This window comes from Electrophorus electricus, chromosome 3, assembly GCF_013358815.1.
Source record: "Electrophorus electricus isolate fEleEle1 chromosome 3, fEleEle1.pri, whole genome shotgun sequence".
NCBI classification, from domain to species: domain Eukaryota; kingdom Metazoa; phylum Chordata; class Actinopteri; order Gymnotiformes; family Gymnotidae; genus Electrophorus; species Electrophorus electricus.
Genome location: NC_049537.1, coordinates 4568748 through 4595949, shown reverse-complemented (window position 1 = coordinate 4595949; position 27202 = coordinate 4568748). Strand labels below are relative to the sequence as shown.

The following is a 27202-nucleotide window of genomic DNA, read 5'->3' as shown; positions in this document are numbered from 1 at the left end:
ATTTCTGGTTACCAATTATAAAATATATCTGTAACCTAATGCAAAGGGTTGCCATATTAAAATAATCTGAAAATAATAATGACTTTTGGGTCACATTTTAACCCATTAACTGTAAGGAATATGTAACCCTGGTCCCCTACAGTGCCAGGCCACCAACAGACTCCCACAAGTCCTTTATTTTCTCTGTGAAGGAACATGAACAACCCAGCAGATGTGTAAAAGTCCATATAAATAATGCATCCCTTCCCTGGCAGGAAAGCATCATTGAGAAGTCCCTTTGCTACAGAATGCCCAATTACTCCTATCTTGTCTGGCTCCACCAGTGTAAACATCTCAGATATGTATAGCATTTCTTGGCAAAGTTCTTCATATCGAACCTGTGGCACATTGTCGGAACGTAGACTTAGTGAATCAAAACACTGTTCCGCAACAGGAGATCATGGACTCTTCTATTATATATTTTGCTAAAATAGAACTCCCCTTAGAAATGATGTAGAACTTGGTTGAGAAGGAAGCGTATTGAAAAAGTGGGTTTTTTGCTCTCAGCGTATACATTCATCATATTTAGACTTTCAAATAATAGAAGGGGGGGGGGTGTCATGAATACATGCCACTTTTAATAAATGTATTTATCAGGCTTACTTGTAGTACGGTGAACATAAATCCTCATTTTCCCAGACATGCCCTCTTTTGGGACCTAAAAAATGTATCCGGCCAAGATTTCTGGAATGCCTATTTTGGCGTTCATGTTGACATTTGCCTTCTACAGTCGCCATACTCTGTGAAGCTGTTTTTGCTTTGCTATGACCATTCTTTATAGGTCAACCTTACACACAGCCTACCCTACCTTACCTTACGACCTTACCCACACCCTACATTTACTCAGACTGCTTCTGTGTGTGTGTGTGTAGCTGCTTCACTAAAGCATATGAGCAGAGAGGACACATGAAATTTACTTTCTGTATGATCTCTTATATAGCACCTTAACAAGGCCTAAACATGTCCAAATACAGAGCTGACAGTGATTACCTAAAGGTTGGGTTTGTTTGTTTTTTTTGTTTTGTTTTTGTTTTTGTTTTGTTTTTTGCAATGTTTGCTCCGTGTACAGCATGTGATAAAATAATCTGACACAAATCAGTCTCCTTACACCCACACCCCACCACCACGCTGAGATTAAAAACAAATCTGACAAGTATAGATGTGAAGTGGTTGGAGTTTGTGTGGAAGTCTGTATTAAACTAGGTTCCCACACATTGGCTGCACATCAGCCTTGAAAAAACGGCATTTCTGCTTGATCTTCAAGAAAGTATACCTGGGTACATCAGAATTATTGATAGTATCTAGTGAGGGAGTGGATTTTTATGGCAATTGATTTTCATCTATTCTATGACCATGAAAAAATATATACGTGTGTATTACTTTACATTTTTTAATTGATTTAATTTGTAAGGAATAGCTGAATGGAGAGGAATAGAAATATCTGGCCATATAGGCTCTGAAGTTGTTATTGGTCCTGTAAGTTAGCATGGCAAGACATCAGGTTTTAGGCTGGACAGTCAGGTTTTCAGCTCTTTGTACTCTGTCCAGCAGAACACCTGGACGCACACCTATTTCTCATCCTTCCATTAGTAGCTGCTTTCGTTTATCTGTATTATTTTGTCGTGTCACTAGGCCACATGCATGTCAAATCAAATACATTTTATTTCATTTATTTAACAGATTGACATGTACCTCACCTACTGGCTAACTGCAGAACGTCTGTACACTAATTGTTAGTCACTTAGGATGTTAGGATGCAAAAGTGTCCATAAAGAAAAAGTTAATTCAGTTGAAAGAACTGGAAAGCTGAATTTCATGTCTTTTGATTAATTTAGATATATTTTATAGATTTCTAGATCAAATTGGCCAGCTCTGTTAGCTAGCTAGGTGGGTTGTGGTTTAGATTTTGTGTGTTGTAGTGCCATATCAATGTCCCCCTATGCCCTCCACATGAGGGTGTAGTCTCCTTTTAGGGGTTGTTAAAATGTTCCCCTTTTAAAGGAAACGTTCACTCTATTAGAACCATTAACAAAGAAAATACAAAGGAATAAGTGAACCTTATTAAGTTGTAATGTAATCCTACTAGTAATTGCCATATATTTTTCAAAAATGTGCCAGTAATCTAATTACTGTCCTTGTCTGTAACTATAATGGAATACAGTTACCCATTATGGGTCCTGATTACGTAGCACTGTTACATGTATTGCGTTCCAACCCAGCCCTGATATGGCGCGAGCAGAGAGAAGCTGCTGTAATCACGCTGATCCCACACATGCTGTCTCCCAGTGCAGCTCTCCAGGCTGACAGTTTTGTTGTTTGCAAGGACAAGATTGTTTTGCCATTTTTAAAAATTTACAATACTTGGGCACAGGTGGTGTTCAAACCTGACTCTAGTCAGCTAGTAGGTTATACCTCTGCTCTTTTACACGGTTTCTGATTACTCATATGCGTACAAATGAGAGTTGCTGCTATATTTAGACAGCCAGTCATTCCAAATGCAGTGTGATTGTGTAGAATTGTTCTAGGTTGATAATTGTTATAAAGGAACATCTATTATGTCGACAGTGCAGTACTTTTCACCACTCAGTAGCAGGAAACAAGACATCTGCGTAGTGTCATTTAATAATACATGAACACCTTTGGTGTGATCTTTGATGGCCTGGGTTTGTCTGTCCTAACCTTTCAAAGACGTGTCTCTCTTTTCAAAAGCTCTCAGGGTGCACTCAGTGGGCAGTGTCTGCTTGAAGCTCTCCGAGGCTTGCATGGGGGTGTGTAGCATCCATGCGGATGCATGGGAGAGTATGAAGCTTTTGCCTGTTGGTTCCAGCCATACACTGAATGCCTCTCTCCTTTATTTGCAGGATTGAAAAAACGCACCCGGAAGGCCTTTGGGATCCGGAAGAAAGAGAAGGACGCCGACTCTGCGTCAGTATCACATGTTTCTGTTACCACTGTTCAACTCTCCAAGACGAAAACAAAGCTCAAAAGATTTAGTTTTAGCCCTGAGATCACAGTCCTGAGTTTCTGTGAGTTTCAGTGGGACAGCCAGTGCCGCATACCCATTCTACCTACCACTGTTCAGCTGGAGTCAGCGTCACTCAAAGGATATGAAAACACTGGCATAAACTAACATACTGCAGCTAAAGAATTGAATAGCCAAAGGTGGGCGCTAAATTTCTCCAGTGGCTCCTCTGGACCAGGAGTGCTGTTGTTATGGCCCTGCACCCACTTCTCCATGCCTGTGAGACAGCTTAGTCAGATCACTGATATTGTCCTGACTGTAAGCCACTATAAGTGAGCTATAAGTGTGAAATGAGGAGGGTGGATGGAGCTGTCAGGAGACTCTGATGAAAAAAGTTAAGCTTACTCAGTCTCCAGCCCCTGCTTTAGCATGCAGTGTCAATGAGTTGGATAAGTGAACAATGACTAGTTCCTATGTAGGCTGCATGCTTCTCCTTGGTATCCAAACAGGTGGTAGAGTGCAAATTGTCGTAGCTCTTGAACTTGGAGAAATAAAGGCTTAGGTGTTAAGTGGATGAAGATTCTCTCTCACACACTCTTTCTCTCTGTCTCTTTCTCATTCTGTAATAATGACTCTCTCTCTCTCTCTCTCTCTCTCTCTCTCTCTCTCTCTCTCTCTCTCTCTCTCATTTCTCTGTTTTGCTTTCATTCTCTCTTGCGCTTGTTCACAGGGGGTCACCAGACAGAGAGGCAGGGGTAAGTACTCCTTCTGCTCTTTCCAACTTTCATTTTAACATTGGAACTGATCGAGCCTTCTGTACAAAAGGTTTTTAAGCATTTATGCTTTAATGCTATTAACCTGTCAGATTTACTGTAAATGAAATCTGAGTTCATGTAAAGTATTCACTTGTGTAATAAATTATAAGGCTGACTAAGCTAAATAATCCGCATTATATATTCACTCTCTGTATCATTGACTACTACAATAGGAACAGTAAGAGACTGAGTTGGTACTGCATACAGAACAGATGTAGAGAATGAAGATAATGATGGAGTGATAAAGAGAACTTTTTTAGTTTTTAGTTTTAGTGTTCCTTCATGTCGCACAGCTACTTAGAACCTGTAGATTCTCCTGGGGTGTCTTTATGGTGGCTTAGCGCATCTAGTGTATGTAAAGTTCATTGGGGGAAGATAAGCTCATGCACCATAAGTAGTTTCTGTTCTGATTTACTTATAGCCTCAGAAGAAGTCCAATGGGGCTCCTAATGGATTCTACGGCGAGATTGACTGGGACCGTTATGTAAGTGCCTGGTTTTCATTGCATTAAAGGACGTGATTACAATGTGTCCAGTTATTTTGTGAATTGTAATCTGGTAGTGAATGTTTTGACTTTTCTACGTGTTCATTCTTTAACCATATAAATAAGAGATCAATAACGCTTTCATACCTGATTGGCACTTCAAAGTGAACAAGGCTAAGAAAAATTAATATTAATGTACGCTCTTGGGGTAATGATGCTGTCAAAAATAGAGGAGTTAACCTTGAGTGCTCTCTGTTCCAGAACACTCCTATGGTGGATGATGAAGGCTATAGCATAAGGCCAGATGAAGATGATGATATCCTGAAACTGCACCACACTGTCGATGAACTGTCAAAAGTGAACTGACAGATGTTAGATGTAGCCACCAAAATTAGCAGCTTCCAAGCGCCCGTTACAGCATCACAGGTGAAAAGCGCTGTTTTGTCCTTGTTTTTTCCTTAACAACTTCCCACAATCCCCTAAGGAAAAAGGCCGCTTCTTCTCCTCCAGTGAGTCGGAGGATGAGGAAGACCACCGCAAAAAGTTCAAGATCAAGATCAAACCACTGCCTGTGGACAGTTCTGAGTTTGTGGCTCCTTCTGTAGATGAATTAAAAGCCTCCATAGGCAACATAGCTCTGTCTCCCTCGCCTCTGGTGAGTCCTGCCTACGTTATGTTATTCTTTGTCTTTTAATAGCATTTACTCCTGACTCCGAGTCCGTTAATGAGTCCGTGATCATCCATGCCACATATCCTGTGTATATTTTCTGATGCGCTGACACCAGGCTCACATAAGCATGAGGTAATGTGTTTTTCAAGCCTGTTAGGGACCCAGGAGTAATGTGATAAGAAGAAAAAGCTCGCTGCACTGTTCCCGGCTTCCAAACTTTGTAGACACAGCTTTAAGGCTCATCACCTCCACACCACCTCAGCTAGAGAAGCACATGTTGATAGAAAACAGGCCAGTGTTTGCCTGTTGTTGTCATATGTCTTGAGCATGTGTCATGCGTGCTCTGCTTCTGGTGCAGGTCACCTATGGACTGTGCAAAGAGCTGCTTTTGCAACTTGTTAACTAATTAACCTGTGCTCATTAGATACCTGTGCTCATTCACTCCTATGGCACACAAGGAGTAAACTGGGTTTATGAACTGGTTTTGACCACTTAACCGATATTGCTAATAGGCTCCACTTGCTTTGTATTTCAAAGCAGTGCTCGTGGTTGTTTTAACGGTCCACAATGATGTTTTGTCGACTGTAGCATTCTTTCATTTAAAAAGTCTGAGAAAGTTCCTATGTGTCTGTATTAGAGAAAGAAAGAAAAAAAAACATTTATATGAACTCATGCATAGCTATCTAAAATTCAATATGTGCATTTGTCTACAATCTAGATACCTCACAGTCTTTTACATCACATAATTAAGGTACAGGTATCCAGCTATACTGAGAACATTGCTGATGTAGCCTTCCTATTTTAAACCACTAAGAGCAGGTTGAAGGTTTGCTTGTAATACACCAGGGAAAGAAGCTCTCATTAGGCAACAGATTATTAAATTGTCTAAAAAACCTCAGAAGGTCCCTGACAGTCTTTCCACAGTCGGAGCGATTCGAGTGAGGCGAACTTTAGGTGGGCAGTGTGTCCTCTGTCCTCTAGCGAGCCTGTTCCAGTATGCAGGCACTGGGGAAAAGGCTCGGGTGTGCTGGCTGACTGCAGTGTCAGTGTGGTCACCCTCAATAATTCAGCCTGGAAAATGGGACCTCTAATGCCACACGACACAACTAGGCAAGAAGCACACGGGCCAGCGTCTGAAGGGTGCATGTCTGGACAATGAATTATTAACACACACCATGCATTTACTAAAGTTCTTGATTAACAATAATGGCAAATGGCAGGCTGGTAGGCTGATTCACAAAAACAATGACCTATATACCTTAAGCTAAAGTCTATGTTTATCAATAAACTAGCCCTTAGCTCTTCTATAGGACAGTCTTCCCTTTTTGATTAGGGAATCTCGACAAAGCTTCTTTGATTTCTGCTATAACAGTGAAAGCATTGTAGCCCTACAAACCTGCTCCTGCTACAGTAATTTGCACATATAATTTATAAATGTATGTACTATTCCTCTGTCAGTAGACCAGGAATAGCCATTCTGTTTTTGCTTTTAATCACATAAAGATGTCAACATTTGCACTAAACAGTGTTCTTAAAATACAAGCATTTTGGCATATTTTGGTGTATTTGAATAAATCCAAACAAACAAGCCCAAAAAAATGTTTAATAAATAAATAAATAAATAGAAAAATTACCCCAGGGCTTCCAATGAGGTTTAGGCGTACCCCAAAACTACCTATCATCTGTGTTAATCTGTTTTTAGATCTTAATTAACTTGTATCACAGTTATCCCACTGCCTACCGAACCACACAGTGGCATTTAGTGCACGTAAGGGCAGAAACGCTCTGCCCTTACATTGAAATTAAAATCTTCCACTCTGAGCCATAAAATTCCGCATTCTGAGCTTCACTCCACTGAAAGGCTCTGGAACTCTTGCCATTCCTCATACTCCCTGAATGAAACACGAATCACATGCTCGTGTGTACCATGGCAACCAACACTTACACTTGTAACCATGGTGATGGATTGAGCATAAAATTTGTTAAGAAGAATGTAAAAGAGACCAAAGGTTAACAGGCCTGATGAACTAAGCAATGAATACTGAGCTCCCTCCCCCCCTGTTTAATGTCTACGTCCTGGTTGGGCACACATTGATCATTTGTGTGGGTTGCTGTATACTCTCAAGCACACCACAACCACAGTCAGCTGAGACATGCCGTTCTCCCTTCATGCTGAGCCAGAGAACAGTGGGATTGGTAGCCTTTCTCTTCAGCTGAAACATTACACGATGGCCCAGGCGTTCCCATTATAGCACTTGACAAAACCAAGTGCCGGGTTGCAGCTGGCATTTGTGTTTTATTGATTAGGCCACATTCTTCTTTTGGGGCTTTTATATATGGTGAGTCACCCATGCAGTCTTCCCATTTTGTAGTCCCATCCATTTTGTAACGTTGGGGTCGGTGGGCACTAATGCTGTTTGTCATTTATCCATACATATAAGCGCAAACAAGACAGGCAGTGAGATTGTGCTTAGGTCAGCACATCAGGACACTCACATGTTGACCATTGCCCAGTTTTTCCTGGTGAAAAGCAAATATCCGAGTAAGTGGTAAAACACAGAATTGCATACAGAGGCTTTGAGATGAACCAAACCATCTCATCTCATCCTCAGTTCACTACCATCACGCACATGACAATATTGATCACGCCTGTAGTACAAATGCGTCTTTTTCTGCCTCTCCTCTCTCCCTAACGCTGGCCTCCACAGAAGAGTCTGGTAAGCGCTTTACCTTCTCCCTGCCTTGGAATGGTGTGTGCTCCGCTTCCTACGCTGGCAGGGCGGAGGGCTCGTGGTTGATGTGCCCCTGTGCCCCTGGCTGTGGGTCTTTTGGTGCTTTGTCTTGACACTGAAATTACTGTAACTGAACATTTTGCATGCACCTCTGGTAAATGATCTTTTTTGTAGATTAAACGGAATCTTTGTCACTGCTGTTGCAATATTTTAACTCTAGCACAAGTATACCTGTAGTATAAGTGAGTCACTGCAAATTTGGATAATCACTATAAAAAGTTCTTCACTCTCTGTTATTGGTCATTTTTCTGTCATAGGAAATTTCATGGAACTTCTGTAGTTGGCAGTCTCTATATGTGAATGGGTGTGTTTCAAGACCATTCTGCTGTTGTTGAACAGAGCATTTGACATGTTGTTTCAGATGGAGCAGCTATGTAACACTATTGTAGTCAAAATGTCAGGCTTCAAAATTTCACTGTCTATAGTTGGATAGTACATCTCCATGAATTAATCATGTGACCAACAATCTAGCAAGTGTCCGTATGTGTAATCTGCAAATTCAGTTTCTAAATCCAAACCTATGGACTCATTCCACATCTACAACATTCTATTCCTGAATGTACTGAGTGGGCAGCCTGAAACCTAGCTTAGCTTGTTAAAGCTTTAAATTGCAGACCTTTCTTCCTGCTCAGCGGCTGCTGAGCTGAGATTGGCTGACACACACAGTGGTCACACCCTCTAGCCAATAGGATTGCCTCTGGTACATTGCTGCAAACAGTTGCATTTCATTGGTCCTAGAATTCTCCTCAGGCTGGACATTGAGATCCTAGCATTGCTGTGTGCACAGACATGGGGATGTGGGTAAAAGATGCTCTTGTCTAGGTTCTAATGTTCTTGTCTTAGCAGTGTATATGAGTGTCATGTGAAATCAGGAACCAGTTCAGGCCTTATCCTCCAAACATTCAAAATGAATTGACACAGAAAAGTGGTGTGGGTCTTTTTTTATTAAGCCACAATTACCAGTGGTTTGCACTAATGGCCTGGTGCATGTGGGCTGGGTGGATCATCCTGTGGTTTTTGGAGTATTGCTTATACTTAATATAAACTCCTCTCACCTCTCACCTATCCTTCCTCTATCAACTCCATCTGATACACCTGACTGGGAATAGTTCATATAAGATGCTTTTTTTAAAGGCCTTCCATAGTTCACGGTGGAAAAGAGTAATTCTAAAATGTTCTAGTTACATTATAAAGGCAGTATTACATATCACTAACAGTGCACAGAAGTAGTTTATGGAGCCCAGCAGTTAGATAGGTGAGGAACACCCAGTCATGATGAGTGAGCTACAGGGGAAACTCCAAAATCTTCAGTCAACAGATTATTTTTGTTTATTTAATTATTTGAGTAATATATGTGTTTAATTATTTGAATAATATATTTCATTAATTAATTTAGTTCTTGTATTCTACAGGTAGGGCTCACCTCTTTTGAGTGTGCCATTTGGGGTCTAAATACACAAATTATTTCTGAATATAACAGAAATGTGTCCGATATATAATTAAGACATGCCGTTTCTTTCAAGCGGTCGGGGGAATTATAGTACACTGATGTTATATGGGAGTGAATGCTACACTGTCTGTGCTTTAAGAATAGAGGCTCATGTTGATGAAAGTCCATATTACTGATTTGTCACTCTCTGACCAGGTGTTTCTTCTCTCTTCCTTTTTGCTGGTCACAGAGACGTAGCCCGGTAAGTGCCGTGCGGAATGTAATAGCTTCTTTCTTCTCTTGTGCTCTCTGTAGTCTCAGAATAACTGGAACACGTCATGACCAAGTCTTGATGCAAAGGTTGTGTGAGGACTTTGCAGGTTTTCTTTTCCTGTTAATGATTGAATACCATGTTGCAAGTGCAGCGGCCACTGCTGAAGTTTTGACTGTTGCTGTCATCATTAAGCATTTTCCCACACATGTGCAACAGCAGAGCTATACTTCAAGGTTAATGCACTGGTGTGCTGTAACCTCGGCTGCTGTGCAGAGCACTCCAGCTGCACGATAATGACTAAGGCACCCCTGTGAGCGCAAAACTGCTTACATCTGCTATATGGCAGATAGCCTTTTCACTGTCTGAAGTAGGACCTGCTGAGGCAAAAGTGTAAGAAAGAGGACTCTGTTTGTATAATCAAGCATTTCATAGTCTGGGCAACTGTTGCAAAGAGACACTAATAGTAATAGTAATAATGAAAATTACTTTTTGAAGAATTTAATATTTGGATTTCTGTTTTTATTTCAGGGCCTGGCAAAAAGAAATAATCCTGGTGAGTACAAATTATATATAATAAATTATATGTTTGCGCATATGTGAGATACAGTGTGGATGTTTTGCTTGTACTAAATGTACTCGTGTATTCACGTGTCATTTTATTGTTCTTAGGTGATGAAATTCCAAGACCAAGACGTTCTATTCCAACAGCTGCTCAAGCACCTGTGGCCTCACACACACCTGCAGCTGAACCTGTAGCTGAACCACCCAGGTGGTACACTCACACACACACACACACACACACACACACACACACACACACACACACAAAATGTATCGATGTAGATTATGCATTGTTCACGTCTTAGATGCAAAGCACCTCATGGACCTATCTTGTAAGTTCCTCACACTCTCACTCATTCACTTTCAGTCAGTCAGTCACTCACTCACTCACTCACGATTATAGTAAAAATAATATTCTCCACAAGGGGGTGCTATGGGGAGCCTGCCATACAAAGGAGAAAGGCAGAAGGATAGAAGGAGCTCATGCATGGAGAAGATGCATGCGTATGACATACATATCTGCTCCCTCTCGTTTCAGCACTAATAAATCTCCAGTGGTGGAGGACGCAACAGCCTTATTCGGCCCTCCATTGGAGACTACATTCGATGAGCACAAGACAGAAGGTACAAAGTTCTGTCTCTCGCTTTTGTGCATGCAACAGTGTCTCTGAATGACATTCTGTTAGGATGAGGTTTAGGTAGAACAGGCTCGTGTAGGTTGCGGGTGGCTGGTCCGGCCAGCGAGTGGACCAGCATATTTCATCTTGATGCTGTCCCATCAAAGCTCCTCTACTATAATCTTCTTCTCCACCTCCCTCCATTCACTAGTATTGGTATTCATGTATGAATGTGATATGTGATTTACAGGGTATGAAGATATAAAGTGAGTTTTTACTGAGGTAATTGTAGCTCATTAAAGTATTTTCATGGCAGTCTTATCTAGTCTGATATTCTTTTGTTGCTTTGATTCCTGTTCCTGTGCTTGCAACATCCAACACCTCAGTTCATTTAGTACAGAATCCCTAAAAATGTATGTTGTCAATAGATACAGGTACAGATTGTGCGATTTTTGCCATGGGTAAGTTTTTAATTCCACCCGCTCAAATGTGTTTGACATGAGACATACTCCATTCCACTTGCAGAAAAGATAAGAAAAGGTACATATGAGTGATTCAGGATAGACTGGGAGTAGTATCGAATTGTGAAGGGCAACTTCAACATCGCTGAGCTATTTGGTAGCTAATGTTGGTCTCCATTGGCTGTGTGTTGTGCCATCTTCCAAACACTAGTGCCGATAGAGGAACCTGAGGTTTGGGGTGCTCCCTTGCGTGAGCCAAACCCAGACTCTTCCCTGGGAAGACCTTTCCCTTCAGGAAGTAAGTCTCTGATTGTGGTACCAAATACCTTCCATCCAGGATCATGAACTCTCCTCAGTACACCCATACTCTCCAAATGGTCGTTTGTGCGAAAAAAGTCATCCGGGAATGTGTTTCTCATTAAGTTTCCTCTTTCCCCAGATTCCATTAACCCACTAATTTCACAAATCATTAGCCAGGAAAACCAATCCAACTCCCATCCCTGAAGTCATCCAGTTGAGCCTGTGGCTCCTCTGATGACAGTTTACTTGATGTGGCCTCTTTTATAGTCTACAAAAATTCATCATAATTTCTTTACACCTTTGTTAAATTAGTCATTATTATGACTATGTCTGGTCAGTCCTATACAGGGAAAATACAGACATTTTGTACTATAGAAATTTGAACAATTTAACCTTTGGATAGTCATAGCTTATGGACCCATTTCATGAATGTGTAAGTGTGAGCATAGCTTTGTCTGCTTGTGAAATTGGCAATGAGGAGTTGAAATAGAAAAAAAAAAACTTTGAAGACTATTCAGATTAAGTTGTTTTCAAGAGGAGTTGTGATGGAAGCAAATTAAGATTCACCATATTTCTCGTAATGTTGGTCATATGAAATGGGTACAGCCAAAGTATACAAATGGAAATTGGTGGGCCACAGAATGTGAAGTGTTGTCATCCTCTTTGAATGAGTCATCTCATGCCCGGCCCTTCCAGCTTGTTTTCACATCTAAAACGTGTAAGACCTTGCCTATGCATGGTGCTTGGGGCATGGAAACAGTCCTGTTTTTCTGAGTTAGCACAGTGCAGGCATAGTGTGCAACCACTAGGGGGCGATCGCAAATGCTTGCTTCAGCTGCCCTGATGTCATTACAGCGCTACCTCCACTTCCACCCAAGAATGTGCCGACTTCCCCCGCTCCAAGCAATTCTCCAACTGCAGATGCAGCTGGTAAGACCCTCCATCCAGTGCTTCCTCAAACTGTATGTGGTCCCCTTCCATCTCTGTCTTGTGCATTGGAATGAGGTCATGAGCATATAATTCTCTCATATTTTTGTTTCTCTGTTCTATTTATGACTGTCTTTGTTTTCTGATCTTTTGTCTGCTTGTCTCTTTGTCTCCTTCGTATGTCCTGCTCTCTTGAAACGTGTGGCCTCTAAAAAGTCTCTGCTTTTATGTATTTCCTATGTAATGGTTAATGCAGATGGGAAAGTAGAGGACGATTCAGCGCACACCCCAAACAGACCCTCCATAGTGGATCTGGACAACATCTTTGGCCCAGGGGACTCACTGAAACCTGATGACATTACTGCTGATCGATGGGTGTGCTTCGGCGACGAGACGCCTGAAAGACCGCCCCCTCCAGCTGAGCCCGTCCCACTACCGATCACAGCTGCTCCTCCTCCAGCAGAGCCAGCACCACCTTTACCAATGTCACCACCTCCCCCTGAAGATCCTGCCCCCCCTCTCCCAAAAACAGAACCACCAAAAGGAACCGTGCACTCTCCAACAATTTCTGTACCATCCAAAGAAACCACTCCTTTTCCCCCAACAGTCCCGCCTCCTCCAGATGAAGAGGCCCCACCTCCGCCCGACGAGTCCGTTATGTCCAGCACTGAATCAGCAACACCTGTCTCTGCTGGAGAGGCAGCGTCTGGTTCAGTCACTACTCCACCTGGTGCTGTGGAGACAAATGCATGTACAATCCCCCCACCTCTGGTCCTTGATCAGGAAGACAAGAAGACCCCTGAAGAGGACAATCCAAAAGAAGACCCAGCTGAATGCATTGCTTCGCCCAAAGAAATTGGTCAAGGCTCACGATCAACGCCCCCACCTCCTCCACCCCCTACATACAGGGCAGTGGTGTCATCCCCAGGGCCTATCCCTGGAGTAGCCAGCGGAGACAGTGGCAGTGGTGAGTCCAAACTATTCAGCTTTGCAGCCTGGGTACCAACAGCATCCTTTAATCATCACCTTAACAAGAGGTATATTACAGATAAGGCTCATATATGCCTATTGGCTTTTTATTGTTTTAAAGGCACAGAGAAAATTATGAATTTCACTGACAACATAATGAAATGCTAGAAAAAGAGATATGAGTTAGGGATTATTTTCCACATATTTACTTATTTGAAATATTTTACCCAAGTAGGTATTCTTATTTGAATTATGGGCTTGCTTTTGAGGAATAAGACTATTTCTGAATTATAATGGTCAAATAAATTAACAATTTGTAATTTTCACCCCATTAGAGCATTATATATATTAGAAATGTATTAGAATAAATCTTTGCACAGATGACACATTGTAACCTAGTTGTAACAACATTGCAACTTGATTATCCAATAATCCAGTAGGACTTTTGTTTTGTGTATCTTCAATGCAAATTATTTGAAACTTGTAATGGAACAGTGCCAGCATGAGAAAAGGTACAGTGAGCATAAAAAAACGCACTAGGTTTTTAACCTGACATAGCCCCACCCCTTTCAACCACTACACCTCCCTGTTACATTCCCAGTTAGTTCTAACTTACACTAAGCAGGGGTAAATGACATTGGGGGAAACACATGGGTGGAAAATAAATAAAACAAACATGTTTGCTACTTCCCCATTATATGAGCTGTTGATCTGCGATCTGTTGCGTAATGGAAGATTAAATGTGTGTGCCAAACATGTCGAGCCTGTTTCTCAGCTGATAGAAATATGGGGTCATTAGAGGTCGTCAGTCCATAGTGTATGTGTTTTGCCAAGTTTGTTTAAGCTCTAATGGCTCACAAATGGCTTCGATGCATGACGTACGTCCTCCCCCACGCAACGTTGTTTTTATGAAATTCCTTTGATCCGCAGGCTCCTTCTCCCCTGCACGCCCTGCAACACCATTGGCCTCTAGCAGTCCTCCCCCTCCCCCTCCACGGCCATCCTCTCGTCCCAAAATGGCTGCTGGGAAAGCAAGCGTAGGGGACGTGGTAGGTGGCAACTCTCAAATTCTGCACACAGAAACCTAACCACGGCTGCTCAGTTCATCGTCAGGTCACCGAGCTCTCCAGCAGCTTATGTTTTACAAATGAAATACAAGAAGACTTTTAGCGTTCCGGATTTTCTGTCATCGCTACAGTCCGGAAGAACTGCCAAGATCGAATCTGATGTTCTTTACACATGCACGGAAAAAAAGCTGCAGGTTACTCCAGTCGCTATCAAAAGACGGCAGCTGATTAAAGGAACCGCTGTTGAAAGCACCAGCTCCAAACCCTTGATCGAGCCCTTTGCTCTCCTTGGTCTGATTTACCTTAACCTACGTCCCTCTCCTGGTTCTTTGCCCCCAGAATCGGCCTTTCAGCCCCCCGGTCCACTCGTCCAGCCCTCCACCTATGGCCCCTCTGGCACGGGCGGAGAGCACCTCCTCCATCTCTTCTACCAACTCCCTCAGCACTGCCACCACACCCACCGTCGGTAAAGAGCTGTCCGTGTCTGTGTCAGGTGTGCCTCCATTCCTTCTCTGCTGTGCTGCTCTGTGCATAAGTGTTTGCAACAACCAAAAAAAAAAACACCTGTTTGGATTCCGCAGTAGTGTCTTATCCTGCTTCGGTGTTGCAAAGAACCCTTTCGGTGATCAGACCACGTTTTTGACTGTGCCGGATGTAGGGACCATATTATGACCTCTGTAGCTAACGGTTTTGTCTAAATATGTAGTCTTAATAAATAAACATGGACTAAACTGCATAACATTTCTACTACCATGACTTTAAAGAACTTTAGAGAAGATTGAGTGAGGTTTGCTTTTTGTCACTTGTGGGATGATGGTTGGACTGAAATTGCAGAGGAGTCAAATAAAGCTATTGACTGGACTTGATGTGATCAGGCTCAATGTTCAGACACATGTAAAGACATATCAAGTTGTTCTGTGCATTAAAGAGCTCAATATGGATTTGCAGAATCTTTACTGAAGTTTCTTAGATGTAGACTCATGCAGTTTCAAAATAATATTACAGTATTTCAGTGCATGTCTGCAAAACTGATGTCTTGAAGAGCTTGCCAGCTTTGTGTGCATTTGTTGTATTATAAAAATGAAATACACACGATTCCTTCATCTGGCATTGTAGATTGCACTTGAGGTTTGCGGATTTTAACATAATGCCTTAGACCGGTGTAATTTATGTCGGCGTCCTTGGTACAGTCTCAGTGCGAACCGTTTGAAAACCTGCACGTGGGGGACCCAGTCCAGCTGGTGCTCTTGCCATTCTGTCCGTTTGTATTCTTTCTTTATCTTTTGTTTTTACTTCTCATCGTTTGCTGTGTGTCTTTGTAGCGTGCGACCCTGTCTTGAGTTTGTTGACTGTGCTTTTTGGGTTTTTTTGAAGCCTTTGTTGTTTAATTTGAATTGCTTTTATGTTTGTTATTGTTTTGTTGTCTTCCTTGTCCTGTCTTTTGGGCTGGCGTTTTTGTCCGGTGTCAGATGACGACGTTTTTGTAGAAAAACTGCCCAGCTTTGAGAGGCAAGATGATCTGCTCTCAGGTACGGTATGGGACCTTCCTGATTTGGTGGATAAAATGGATGACACTGATTCAAACCAGTGGCTTTGAAATGCCTGTCTTACGCACAGTGCATTTGATTTGAAAGGCATAAGAACTTCATTAGAATTGCTTTAGCTGTTACAGTATATCTTCTAAATAAGCAAGTAAGCAAACAGGCCACACCTGCGTGGACTTAGCCTCATCTCTGAGCGGTCTTTAGTTCATTCCTGTATATCTGTTCTGCCCTTTCACTTTTCTGCACACTCCTTGTATCCAGGCAGAGGAAATTGAATCAGGTGTTCACATCCATATGTTACATTACACATCCATAACCACACACATCGCAGAAGTCAAAAGGAATGTGTAACATTGCCCACCGAACACACACTCCCCCCATTCTCCCATAATCAATCCATTTGCTTGAAAAGACATGTACCACATACACCCCCCCCTCTCCTAACACCCCCCCCCCCACACCCTCATTGCCATGACAAAGTCTCCCTGTGCTGTGATGGCACCATAACAGAGTGACTGCACATAGAATGTCTGAAATGCATCTGTCTCACAGTGCACCTATTAGGACCTGATGCAGGCCATCTTGCAAGAAATGAGACACACTCAGACACACACTCAGGCCTCTGTGTGTTTGAAGTCAAGTCTGGAAAGGAGCCCAGATGACAGCAGCGCTGATCAGTATTCTTTCCATCCCTTTCTTAGAGCGCGCGCACACACACACACACACACAAACACACACACACACACACACACACAGAAACACACATCAGATCTGGTTTAAATTCCTGGTATAAATTCCTATCTGACTTCTGAGCATATAAATTCTGCTTGTATGAGAAGCACCTGAAGCATCATCATGCCTCAAATATCAAAATGTAATACCACTTTTTCATAATTTTTTTGTTTGAAAAAAAAAAGAGAATCAATCTTAAGAAAATCTGCAATGTTTCCTGTCAGATATACTCTGACATAAGCTTAAAATGTCCCTTTCACTCTTCTCACATGTAGTTAACATATGGCCCTTTTCTCCCGCCTGATGTAACACCTGCAGTATGAAAGGTGGAGCCCCAAAACTCACTCATTACTGCCCTCTGTTGTCACCATAGTCTGACAGCTCCCATTCTGTCAGATCCAAAAATACATATTACATTTGTAAATAAACAAAGGAAACTGCCACCTGTATTTTGCAAAGATTGCATAAATTCATACTGACTTCACAAACATGCCTGGTTTATTTATGATTTAGTTCAGATATGAATATTCAGTCATCAGGTGCTCTAGATCTTTGTCTGTTCATTATACTGAATCTTTGATTCTTAAACAACCAGCATAATTTGGCTGTCCTGTCCTGTGGAAATGTGTGGAGCAGAACACAGGACTCTCTGCTGGTTTTCTTTATACTCCCTGCCTTGGTCATCCATAACCTCAACACTGCATGGACCAAGCAGCCTCTTTCTTCCAAGATGCTGCACAGTGCAGTCTAGACTTTGCACAGTGTTCACCCCATCATACCCAGCTCAAAATCCTCAGCTCCTACAAGCAATGCCAAGACACATTTTTTATGGATACTTAAAGTTTGGATTTACCTTATTACGCCCTATGTAGAATGCATAAAACTTTCATGAGTTATAAATGTCCTCACCAGAAGCACAAGGTGACTGCCACTTTACCCTTTGACCTAAGTCCCTGACCCCCCATGACATATAATAGACGTGTGTGTGACTCACGCTACTGTCCTTGTCTCGCCCTTTCCCCACCCTCTCCTCATGCCCTCTCCACCCCTCTGCCCCGCCCCCCCAACACAGAGACAGACCAGCCCTCCCTCGTATGGTTTGACAGAGGCAAGTTTTATTTAACATTTGAAGGTAAGTCGGGCTTCCTGCTTGAGGACGTAGCGTGTGCACACTCAAGTCTCATCTGTTGCTCCCCTCTTCTCATCCACGTCACTCTCTGTCTCCCTTCCCCCCAGTTCCTCCACCCGTGGGGATGCTAAACCTCTCCCACCTGCAGTGCCTGCGCCTCGCTCAGCCCTCTCACTTCCGCATCGCCGCATGCATCTGCTCATGGCGTGTGACAAGCCTGCCTCTTCTTTCAGAACCATCGTTTCCATTTTCTGTCACTAACCTGATTTTCGTCTCTTGCCTTGTTCTGTGGCTCTTTGCATTAATTGTTTGATTTTGGTCATTTGGACTGTGACACAACGGCTCAGCGTAACGGCATGCTTTATCTGTCTCTTTCAGCCTTTGCTCACTTTATCACCTTTTCACGTGTTTGCTGTTGAGTTTATGGTCTGTTTGCTGATTTTACACTACTAATTTGATGCTGCACGTGGAATGCACGTGGAATTATGTGACGATGGCACTCAGTGAGGAATCCAGCAGATCAGTGAAGCTCAAGCATCTGTATTTTCTTTTGCTTTAATTTGATGTTGCTGGTTTTTGAGGCTTTTGGTTCTGGCTGTTAATAAACACTGGAGAGATGAACGAATTGCTAGCTGTTGAACGTTTTAAATGTACTGTGTGTCTGAGCATCTGGTTTGAGGTCATTGTTTTTCTTTTCTCTTTCTTCACTCGCTTTCTCTCAGTGTTAATTGCCACATTCTACTGATCTAGAATGAACCAAGATCATGTTCTAGACAGAAAAGGCTTTCCGCAGAGCTGGCTTCTTCCTTAGGGACTCCATTAAAATTTGTTTAATGTAAGTTGTGTGTGTGTGTGTGTGTGTGTGTGTGTGTGTGTGTGTGTGTGTGCGTGTGTGTGCCTGTGTGTGTGTGTGTGTGTGTGTGTGCGCGTGTGTGTGTGTGTGCGTGTGTGTGTGTGTGTGTGTGTGTGTGTGTGTCTTCTAGGCTGCTCGCGAGGGCCCAGTCCCCTCACCATGGGGGCCCAGGACACACTCCCAGTGGCGGCAGCCTTCACTGAGACGGTCAATGCTTACTTTAAAGGCACTGATCCCAGCATGTATGTCCAAATGATGCTAACAACCTGTGTGTTAAGAATACATTTATAAAATAATACAAATATTGCTTTGCTTATCATTCAATATATATGTAAATATGTGACTACAAGTTTCATTTTGAACACCCTATAATAACAAAAAAAAAAGCATTTTCTAAATTTTCAGCTCTTTATACTTTATACTTTATAGTTCTATGAACTATAAGTTTATATACTTTATACTTTATATAATTGACTATATTTTATAGTTCCATGAACTCTGCCATCAGTGGTTACTGGGTCTTTGGTCTAACCCCAGTATCCATCTCTAAGGTGTGTGGTGAAGATCACAGGGGAGATGGTGTTATCTTTCCCGGCTGGCATCACCAGACACTTTGCCAATAACCCGTCGCCTGCAGTTCTAACCTTCAGCATAACCAACTGCAGCAGCCTGGAGCACATCCTTCCTAACCCCCAGTTACTGTGTTGGTAAATAACCCCTCTAATGCCACCCTTCCACATACCACACAGGTTTCCCACCCCAGTTCAGACAGGACCACAACACAGCACAGTTTACCTGCTCTTTGTGGACCCATTAGATTCATTCAGAGACTCCATTCACATTCCACATTGACTTTACTCAAAGCAATAATCATGGATTTGTCATGGTGGGACGAATTATTTTCAAACTTTATGTATTATTTGCTTCATTTACTAATTTGTTTGTCTACAAAAGTCTTAACTCCCAGTAATTCCCAGTAACTTTCAGACCAGCCAGAGGTTTAGCCAGAGAGTTTTAGCTGAGAAGACGCTTGGTCTGGTGTCTCTCTGATCTAGCAGAGTCAGCTGATGGTGACTCACTCAAAACCAGTCAGCAGTGAGCTCATCATCTCTCAGTGTCTTATCATTGTAAGTGTCTTACTGGATTGGAGTGTTTCTTCACACAGTAGCCTTGAGCAGAGCTGATCTACTTTTGATTTAGCCATTGGTTTAGTTTTATACCCAAGACTCATTGCTGTGTTTCATTACAGTCTCCTCTCATTACTCCCTAGTGACACTACAGACTCCAAGCCCAACTCTAAGGAATTCTGGGTGAACATGCCAAACCTCATGGCCCACTTAAAGAAGGTGGCTGAACAAAAGCCTCAGGCCACGTACTACAATGTAGACATGCTGAAATATCAGGTAAGAACTGACATGCTGGAAATTAATGATGATGCGATTTTCCTAATGTGCAGTTTAGAAATATATTAACATGATGATAAGAAATATAATAAGAATGGCCAAAAGAAGCCTTTCAAATCAGTTATTGACAAGGTACAAAAGGAAAAAAAATAGATTAGGTGATCTGTCTAGCTGATCTATGCATCTTTGTTTGTACACACCTCTGTAACATATCATATATCTGCACCTCACTGTGTGTGTGTGTGCGTGTGTGTGTGTGCGCGTGTGTGTGCGTGTGCGTGTGTGCGTGTGTGCGTGCGTGTGTGCGTGTGTGCGTGCGTGTGTGCGTGCGTGTGTGCGTGTGTGTGCGCATGCGCGTGTGTGTGTGTGTGTGCGTGTGTGTGTGTGTGCGTGCGTGTGTGTGTGTGTGTGCGTGCGTGCATGCATTAGGTTTCGGCTCCAGGTCCGCAGTCTGCCCCTCTAAACCTGGCCGTGAACTGGAGGTGTGAGCCCACCAGCACTGATCTGAGGATAGACTACAAATACACTGGCAGCGCCATGACCACGCCAGTAGCTCTCAACAATGTCCAGTTCCTCGTCCCTGTGGATGGAGGGGTCAGCAAACTGCAGGCTGTGCTTCCACCAGCTGCCTGGTGAGGGAGCTAGAGCTGGAATCTCCTGTAGTGGCCTTCTGCAAGTTCTTTTCCTATAGGGTAGCTATTGCACTGTGGTTTTAATATAGTTGAAAATGATACAGTGTGGTATTTAATGAGGATCCAGTATGTAGAGCGTTGCATAGACTGTGGCGTTGTTTGACGACAGCAGTTGGAACAGGAGCAAGCACAGAGAGGACAAGGAGCACTGATTCTGACAGATGATGTTTCTTCTTTTGATCTACAAAGGAATGCAGAGCAGCAGAGAATCCTGTGGAAGATTCCGGATATCTCTCAAAAGTCTGAGAATGGAGGTAAAATGCTCAAACGTTTATGCGCTAAAATTCAGTCTGTTACTTTGTTAGACCCTCACGTAATAGAGCTGCTGCCCATGGGTGTGGTCTGTGTGTTCCTTGGCTTGCGCTGTGTGGGCCTTCAGGGGTGGGCTCCCTGCTGGCACGCTTCCAGCTGACGGAGGGTCCCAGTAAGCCTGCACCTCTAGCAGTGCAGTTCACCAGCGAGGGCAGCACCCTGTCAGGCTGTGACATCAAGCTGGCCAGCCCTGGCTATCGCTTCTCCCTCATCAAGAAGAGGTTCGCTGCAGGTGAGAGAACAGCCAGATGTAAAACAGCTCCATAAAAGCGTCCCTCTCTGCTCTGTTCCCCCTGCACTCACTAGCTCGATTCAGCTCATACAGGGCTTAAGAATTAGCTGATGGGGAACTGGTGTAGAGCAGGGATACCATAGGGTAATTGTTTGTTCATTTATTCATTTTTAGGGAAATATCTGGCAGACAACTGATCAACATCGTAGACCCATGCGAGAGAATGTGTCTCTTATGGACTAAATGAAAATTACTCAGAACATAAGAGAGACGGACGCACTGGTTCCTGCCTGACCCTTCAGACAGTCCCTTTATAGATTTCTGATACAGGCAGAGCCCATACTCCAGCAGTATTGTATAAGTTACATATAGAAATCGTGGACCGTTTTAGGGTGTACTTCTTGTATTTGTAAACTGTAAACATTTCAGAACTGTATTGCTGCTGTTATTCAGCATGGGCTTTCCCTTAAGGCTAGCCTCTCGCCTGACTAACAACTTGATGTTCAACCCATGGGCTGTGGCTGCCTGAACACTCACTCTATTCGATACTGACATCGATATTGATACAGGTAGATCAGTGTTGAAACGAATCGACTATTTTAACCAGGATAAGAAGCTCTGGATGAAGTCTGGTAGAGTTGATTAAGTCCATGAGCAGTCAAACTCTTTCTGTTAATGAAGAAATGTTTAATCTCAGACCTTACTCTTGGCAAGCTTGGATGCAACTTTTTGGCACTGGTTAGGAAACGAGGCTGTTCATGATTCGGTCAGCTGATACTGGAGTGTGTCTCAGGGCCACAAGGAGGCAGTATATTGTAAGATTACACATATGTCATTCAGATTAATCTGTGTAGTTTTTGGAATGTAGCTGAATCAGGTAAAGAGAGTATTACGAGACTGTAAAGACATGCGCCACATGTAAAGGTCAGGCTTTTGTGGGCACACTAGAATAATGTCATATTTGAGATATGATAGAACATTTTTTCATCTGAGATTTGGGCAGCCACATCTTAAAATATGTCTTGCTTGCAATTGTATGAAAAAGGTTTTTCCCTTGAGAAAAAAAAAAACATTTTAAATGGATAATATATATCTTGAAGGGCGTTTGGTGTTTTTCCTTGTATTGTTGAATAGCCTTTCTGTTGTTCCCAAGACAGCAGTGTTAGACTTCTGAGTACATCATTCTATTTTTATTTATTCACAATAATTTGTTGTACAAAAAAAGAAACAAAAACTCTGTGACTCTGTATATGTATAGACTTTGAATGGTATCACAATTTAGGACCCTTAAAGTTATAAATATTTGATTTTTTTGTTATCTGTGTAGTTGGGTAAACTGTGTACAGTATAACTGCTGAGGTATAATTTTTAAATTTATTTCAAATATAATTTTTTTAAACTCAAGTGCACCAGAAGATTTGAGCTGTATATGGGTGGGGATTAAAAAGGACGTATAATGTATCTACCTGCTTTAAGAAAGCAGTGTTACGTATACCTGCACTATTAGTGGGGAAAAAAAAATAGATTGTCAGCTTTTGGACATTTAACCTATTTCACCATTAAGACCAATATGTGCAATCTGAATCTGACATCTCTGCTCCAGTGCATTTTATTGACAGTCTTTAGCATGAGTCCCTATCCAAATCGCCCCAACGCTTAAGGTTACGGATTTAATTTGCAAATGGTAAATGTCTCTGTGAGATGACAAGGACAAGGTTTGGGGAGGGGTAAAGACAACCAAAAATGCTTCTTCCTTCTTTAGGTTTTTGTTTTTTGGATTTGTGTGTGTATCTCAAGAACTGTCCTTAAGAGAGAATAAGCTGCATATTTTTTCAATGTTAAAAACTACTAATAAAGTGGAAAAAAAAATATTGTTCCTTGTGGAAAAAAAAATACCACTGTGCTACTGTTGAACTTCCCAGATGTTCTGATATTCAATGTCAACAACAAAAAACCATTGGGTAACTATAACTCAAAGTGTCTGTCATAGAGATTGTGCTGGTTTGAAGAGAACACTGACACTTTTTGAAAGAGTTGTATTCCCACTGTGGAAGAGCTAAAGTACCCTAGACTTGAGCGCTGTGTCACACAGTATGCTCCATCGATTTCCTAACTGCACTGAGCTCATTAGATTTAAGAACTGAAACAGTGTCCATTAGCTAAAAGAAAATCCCTTGAATGCAGTTCTGTGGAACAGCTGATCAGTTTGTCTTCACAGTCCAAAGTGAATTTTTGCCAGGAAATATACAGGAAAGGCAAGAAACTATGTTATATGTGTAAGTGAAATCACGTGTGACTGTGTGTGTATGTGTGTGCGTGAATGAGTGTGTGCAACTGAGATCTTGTGCATGTGTGGCTGTATTGATAGATCATTCTAGATTCTTCCCAGCAACAGGTGCAAGCTGTGTTTGTACAAATGATGTTAACACTGAACTGAGTTACTTTGCTCTTTCCAAACCAATAAAACGTAAGCAGAATGTATGAATTTGTATTTACGCATTTGTTTAATTTTACTAAAACGTTTTGGCCATGCTAAATGCACAAATCATCCATGTTCCTCACTTCCTGCACAGCTTCCAGATATGAATTAGGTCAATTGTGTGCCAAAAACATTTGGGCATCATTTTTGGACCAGTGTTAAGTTTAATCTGAGTCTGGGAAACTTGCTCCTAATGCATTGCATTAAAACTTGCTGAGAAATATTGATTTGGATGGACATAGCCTGAAAAATTATAGATCATTTGAAAGTTGATTATGGAGTGTATGTTACCATTCACAATAAAGCTAAAAAACACATGCCCACAGATATGCAATTGTATTTATTAGACAACATTTGCAAACTATACATTACAATCAGACTTGCAGTTTTAACAAATAGATCAACAGTCCTGAAATTAAAATCTTTCTCTTTTTTTAATACATAAAATTGTTGGCATGAAATCTCTCGACCTTTTTCTCAGACAAATGAATATGTTCAAACGAGGCCACCTTGCTTGTACATAATTGCTTGTATTTAGTTGCCCTTAGCAACTGCACTGCTACTGATTTTCAAACAAGTAATAGCTAGATGGTCTCAGAGTCCCCGCTCAGCTTGTGAGAGTGATGGTGAGTTCATCTGGCCTTCAGCACAGCAAAGCCAGGTCACTCTTAAGACAGCCCATCCGACAACATATGTGGTTGAGATCTCGTGTAGACAGATGTGATCCTCTGCTCTCATTCAGACCCTCAGCACTGCTCTGCTCGCTGTTAGGAATCTCTGTGGTACACAACACACAAACACAACACACTCAGTTCGCTGTGGCATATATATATCTACTTTTCCAGTGGCATGCTCACACACAAAGCTGACCATGAGAGTATTAACTACTAAACACTAGTAGGAGTATGGGCCAATCAGATTTTAGATAATGGCATCAAATGGCATGAAATTGAAGAAATAATAAGCTCTACTAGTTCTACTAATCTACTAGAATTGCACAGAAAATGTTGGTTTGAGTGCATGCAATGCCTGATGACAGCGTTCATATTATTTCATATGATTACCACAACGGCCCCATATAAAAGCAACAAGCAGAAAACAGTAAGCTGAAATGATTGAGTGTGTTCAGGGTCAAACTTGATGCTCTAATATATTTCTTGTGCATAGACTCATTTACATTTATGGCATTTAGCTGATGCTTTTATCCAGAGCAACTTACACAGAGTACAACTTGAGGGTTAAGGGCATTGCTCAGTGGCAACTTGGCAGTGTTGCGGCTTGAACCAGCAACCTTCCAATTGCAAGCCCAGTACCTTAACCGCTGAGCTACCACTGCCTAGACTCCAGAGATGTCCTGGTATATCTTGTGATTACATTACAGTAAAAATTTAGCAATCCAGTTTGATGTATCTATTAGTATTGCATATTAACAGTAAGTGTCATTCTCCTGGATAAACAGGTCCACCTTCAGAGGGAACACTGCATAAGATCTGGACTCCGCTGCAGTCATCAGCTCTGGGAATTCAGAATCTAGAGCAGATGCTTGCAGATGAAATTAATCACTCATTAAATCTGTATGCCAAACAGGACTGCCGAGGGTCAAAGAGAAATGAACATAGAAAAATATGGCTGAAGTGTGCACACTTTCTATCAAACAATACACTTACTATACTAATGTGGTGTCATATTAGTGTTTACACAGGAAAACATGAATGTCAGAAAGGTTATCTTATTTTTTTGGATGTCTACATCAACATTCCTAATCAACTTCCCTAATTTGAACCAAAATTAACAAAAGCCCAAAGCTAAAACTACAGTAAATTAAGAAATTGCTACTTTCAAAAATAGCCACAATCTAAATGTATTTCTTTAGGTACAGCTCAAAGATCTGTAAAAAAAATGTTCTAGGCTTGGTTCTCAATGAGTAATTAGTAAGACTCACCTTGCACGTTTTGTGGAGTGAGCAGCCTCCTCCACCTGGAGCCTCCACAGGTGTAGACCACGGCCCGAATGAACTCGCGACCGCACAGCTTCACTGCCCTGACCTCCGCCTGCACATGTGACACACTGCAGGCTGCCCACAGTAGCAGGAAAGGCCACAGAAGCAGCAGAGACTTTAGCGCTCGCATGCTGGCTCCCTCGCTTTGCCGGGTGGATCACTGCCCCTTCACTCACCTTGGTCACTTTAACACAGTCTTCAAGGCTAGAAGGCGATGACCAACATGCAACACAGCATGTGTTGCCTATATATATAGAGATGCTCTCCATCCTTCTGGACCAGTTTACCTTATTCACTTCCCCTTTAAACCCCACCCATGCCAGGTCCCTTACAGCCAAACAGATTTATGTTGTCAGTTATTGATAATGACAGGATGTGTGTTTCAGAAGAAAAAGGACATTCTCGACAGGTAGTTAAGTGCTTTACTGCTTCAATCTAGAATCAAATTACATCCTTTTGGGACAGACCTATGTCTCCTGACTGTTCCAGGTTAATGGTTTGATTGCAGTGATATTCACTATAATGCAATGCTAATCAAGTCATAGCTCAGCCAGCAAAGCCACCCACGAAAACAGACATACAATATCTGCTGATTTTACCAACAAATTATGTTCCCTAAATCCATTTGAACCACAAATAAAGAGTGCAAATAACCATGATCACAATAAGATCAGCTGTACTCAGACAACAGCATCTTTCTTGTGGTGGTTAATGTGTCCCCATATGGTACAGATATGTATCTACTAGAGTGGTGGTGTACTTTATATGTCAAAATGAAAACAGAAAACTAAGAGTGTGTCAAACTACATTGTCATTTAAAATGTAAAATAATACCTAAAGTACATGCATAATTAAAAATGCTTGTCTGAACATGTTTAAAAATGCATAATGCCTTTCAGACCTTTATGCATTAACAGGTGTAAGCTAATTTTTTTATGCACATTTTGTAATTCAGCAAAAATAAAATGACTATTTTACGAGCTGTTCTAGAGTGTCCTGGTCAAGTCTATTGAGAGAGATAAATACTTAAGAAACATCTATGAGAAATAATTAAGCACTGTAGCAGATAAACCAATGCACATATCACTCATTTTATTTATTAGAAGCATTTATTTAATAAAAGCACCTTGTAGGTGTAGTTAGAGACTACATCTCATCTGTTGCCATGTACAGTTTGTGTTACACATTCTCCAGCTCTTCATCAGTGTTGATGGTGGTCATAGGATATGTGATGGCTGTATATTTCTGACCATTCTCAGCCCTGTGGTGACATGCACTTTGAAGTTGTGAAAACTACAACCTGATATTCTCATACCAGTACCATACCCACTACTATAACACTACCACACCCATATCACAGCCATGGTGAGAGAGCCACACCCACTACCATGCCAATACCAGGTCCGTATCACTGCTGTGCCACACCCACTACCAGCCCACCAACAGACAGAAAACTGGAC

At 41.9% G+C, this 27202-nt stretch overlaps 2 protein-coding genes across 11 annotated transcripts in view; one reads left to right on the top strand and one right to left on the bottom strand.

The window, feature by feature from the left end:
- sgip1a (SH3GL interacting endocytic adaptor 1a) overlaps window positions 1-23745 on the top strand; it is a 43361-nt gene extending 19616 nt beyond the window's left edge. For 2 of the 10 annotated variants that reach the window (XM_027013520.2, XM_027013519.2), the window contains 24 exons: window positions 2901-2964; window positions 3732-3756; window positions 4238-4300; window positions 4562-4616; window positions 4774-4955; window positions 7679-7687; window positions 9442-9453; window positions 9994-10018; window positions 10135-10234; window positions 10565-10650; window positions 11316-11402; window positions 12260-12334; window positions 12588-13298; window positions 14231-14349; window positions 14707-14860; window positions 15837-15896; window positions 17716-17775; window positions 18756-18867; window positions 19177-19332; window positions 19896-20028; window positions 20458-20660; window positions 20910-20974; window positions 21100-21264; window positions 21439-23745. In XM_027013520.2, the coding sequence (XP_026869321.2) occupies window positions 2901-2964; window positions 3732-3756; window positions 4238-4300; window positions 4562-4616; window positions 4774-4955; window positions 7679-7687; window positions 9442-9453; window positions 9994-10018; window positions 10135-10234; window positions 10565-10650; window positions 11316-11402; window positions 12260-12334; window positions 12588-13298; window positions 14231-14349; window positions 14707-14860; window positions 15837-15896; window positions 17716-17775; window positions 18756-18867; window positions 19177-19332; window positions 19896-20028; window positions 20458-20660; window positions 20910-20974; window positions 21100-21264; window positions 21439-21461 (2744 nt within the window). In that variant the 3' untranslated portion in view covers window positions 21462-23745. The remainder of the gene's footprint in view (window positions 1-2900; window positions 2965-3731; window positions 3757-4237; window positions 4301-4561; window positions 4617-4773; window positions 4956-7678; window positions 7688-9441; window positions 9454-9993; window positions 10019-10134; window positions 10235-10564; window positions 10651-11315; window positions 11403-12259; window positions 12335-12587; window positions 13299-14230; window positions 14350-14706; window positions 14861-15836; window positions 15897-17715; window positions 17776-18755; window positions 18868-19176; window positions 19333-19895; window positions 20029-20457; window positions 20661-20909; window positions 20975-21099; window positions 21265-21438) is intronic. The other 8 variants (XM_027013522.2, XM_027013521.2, XM_027013525.2 and 5 more) reach the window with 8 other exon arrangements.
- On the bottom strand, window positions 21639-26693 carry insl5a (insulin-like 5a). The gene is made up of 2 exons (XM_027013530.2): window positions 25686-26693; window positions 21639-24520 (listed from the first exon to the last, which is right to left on the bottom strand). Exons 1-2 carry the CDS (start codon window positions 25870-25872, stop codon window positions 24387-24389), a joined length of 321 nt encoding a protein of 106 aa, XP_026869331.2. The 5' UTR covers window positions 25873-26693; the 3' UTR covers window positions 21639-24386.
- Window positions 26694-27202: the final 509 nt, after the last annotated feature.